Source organism: Atta cephalotes (genome assembly GCF_000143395.1).
Source record: "Atta cephalotes unplaced genomic scaffold scaffold00074, whole genome shotgun sequence".
Lineage (NCBI taxonomy): Eukaryota > Metazoa > Arthropoda > Insecta > Hymenoptera > Formicidae > Atta > Atta cephalotes.
Genome location: NW_012130138.1, coordinates 911,638 through 914,137, shown reverse-complemented (window position 1 = coordinate 914,137; position 2,500 = coordinate 911,638). Strand labels below are relative to the sequence as shown.

Sequence of the window (2,500 nt, the reverse complement as noted above, 5' to 3'; positions counted from 1 at the left end):
TCTATTTTTCTGCTTTCTGCTTTCCTATTAAGTGTGAACTGTCCTTTAAACTTTATATTATGGCTGTGTTCCAAATTTCACTGCCAGCACTGAAAATCTATAGTTTACGTTACGTGTATTATACATTTTCAGCGCTGACAGTGAATTTTGAAACACAGTTTATATCTGTTCGGCAATCTATATTATTCTAAATCTAACATAATAGAAGACAATCCTTTATAGTTTACAAGTTTACACTTTACTACTTCCATTGTAAACGGCTCTTTAAACACTGATGATTATACTTTTGCATGATTGTAGACATTGCAAAATTTGCATATTTGTAGTGCATTGCCAGTGATTGCCAGTACTGAATGTATTTTCTGTCGGAATTTCTGGTATTGGGTTAGTGTTGAACAGTGTTAGTTTATCCCAGTTTATCCGCGAATGCGAAAATATGGCAAGTTCGTCACGGTAAGTTCGTTCACGAAAAATGAATATTACTTTCGAATGTTAATCATCGAAAACAATCGTTATGAGTCACGTTTAATATTTATCTTATTATCGCAACTGAAGTAAGGTTAAGATTGTATATAATTATATAGTTTTACTATTTAGGGAACACTTTAACATAGGAATTAATCGTCATAAGGTTAATCTGTAATACAAATATAACCTTAATAGTTAAATCAAAATTAACGATTGTAAAATTATGTTAATCTTCGATATAACGTTAACAATTAGAAATAAAAGAATGAATTTTATTTGTCTGTTGACATTAGCAGAAGTTGTTATAGATTTGTTTGAATGTAAGATTTATCTAAGTAATGCTAAATGTACGAATTATAAAAGTGAAATATTTATTCTTATAGGAATGCTACAAACAAAGTTTGTTGTTATGCACATCCAGATGCCCCACTTATAGAAGATTATAGGGCAGGAGATCAGATTTGTTCAGAATGTGGATTAGTTGTGGGAGACAGGTAAAGCAATCATAGATAGCAAGTGTAAAGATAAATCTCCAATAAATGACACATTCATACATTTCTTATGTCTTAATAGAGTAATAGATGTAGGTTCAGAATGGAGGACATTCAGCAATGAAAAATCAGGAGTGGATCCATCACGTGTTGGTGGTCCAGAGAATCCACTTCTCAATAGTGCAGATTTGTCTACAATGATAGGACCGGGAACAGGAGCTGCGTCTTTTGATGGCTTTGGTACTGCCAAGTATCAAAATCGACGTACAGTTAGTATTCAATTTCTTATTACTTTATATGATAGTCATTGCTAAAAAAAATTTTTTTTCAGATGAGTAGTTCTGATAGAACTCTACTTAATGCATTTCGCGAGATTAATGGTATGGCAGATCGTATCAATTTACCGAAAACTATTGTGGACAGAGCCAATACGTTGTTCAAGCAAGTGCACGATGGCAAAAATCTGAAAGGTCGTGCAAACGATGCAATTGCTTCCGCATGTTTGTACATTGCCTGTCGACAGGAAGGAGTGCCACGTACATTTAAAGAGATTTGTGCAGTCAGCAAGATAAGCAAGAAAGAAATTGGTCGATGTTTTAAGTTGATTCTCAAGGCTCTTGAAACCAGTGTGGATCTTATTACCACTGGTGATTTCATGTCCAGATTCTGTTCCAATCTTGGCCTTCCCAATATGGTACAGAGGGCTGCCACACATATTGCTAGGAAAGCCGTGGAAATTGACATTGTACCTGGAAGATCGCCCATCTCTGTCGCTGCTGCGGCAATTTATATGGCATCACAGGTATGCAAAACTATGGTGACACTACATTCTATAATTAAACAGGCACTATTTTATTTTCATGCATTTTTATCTTACATAGGCATCGGAAGACAAGAGATCACAGAAGGAGATTGGAGACACTGCTGGTGTTGCAGATGTCACAATTCGACAATCGTACAAATTGATGTACCCACATGCAAGCCAGCTCTTCCCGGAAGATTTCCGATTTGCCACACCAATCGATCAGTTACCACAAATGTAAAGCCAAGAAAAAGCTTTACTTTCTTCTTCCGAAATATATTTGATCGTTTTAAAGAAATATTTGTTTTCTATCACAAGCATAATCGAACACATATAATTCAATATTTTATTTTTATCAACAGGGTACATTCCTGAATAATTTATACGATTCAATATTCTTTGCTTTACTGCAAGTATATAGTAGTATGTTAACATTTTTCTTTTTCTCTTTTTATTTTATTTTATTCAGATTATATTTTTCGAAGACATAATGGTGCTTAGGTGAAATATATTTGACGTTCATATTCTATTATATTTTATATTTTATAAAAAGTGCATCATGTGATTTATATTTCTTCTACGTAGCGTGCAACTCGACTTTCTGTTATTTTCTTCTGTTTATAAGTTTATAATTTGTAATACGAGAAGAAGCCCATTCAGTTCTGCACAGTTGTAACTGATAAAACAATTTTTTTTCAATTGTGCACTATTCTATCTTCTAAGAGAACCTTACGTTCTT

The 2,500-nt window shown here is 33.6% G+C and overlaps 1 protein-coding gene across 1 annotated transcript; it reads left to right on the top strand.

Moving 5' to 3' along the window:
* Positions 1-436: 436 nt before the first annotated feature.
* Positions 437-2,002, top strand: LOC105624205 (transcription initiation factor IIB). Its single transcript, XM_012205564.1, has 5 exons — positions 437-453; positions 852-962; positions 1,042-1,228; positions 1,291-1,761; positions 1,841-2,002. Exons 1-5 carry the CDS (start codon positions 437-439, stop codon positions 2,000-2,002), a joined length of 948 nt encoding a protein of 315 aa, XP_012060954.1.
* Positions 2,003-2,500: the final 498 nt, after the last annotated feature.

Coding starts and splice junctions, on each gene's coding strand:
- LOC105624205 (XM_012205564.1), top strand. Junction 963..1,041: donor GGATTAGTTGTGGGAGACAG/GTAAAGCAATCA, acceptor ATGTCTTAATAG/AGTAATAGATGTAGGTTCAG. Junction 1,762..1,840: donor CAATTTATATGGCATCACAG/GTATGCAAAACT, acceptor TATCTTACATAG/GCATCGGAAGACAAGAGATC.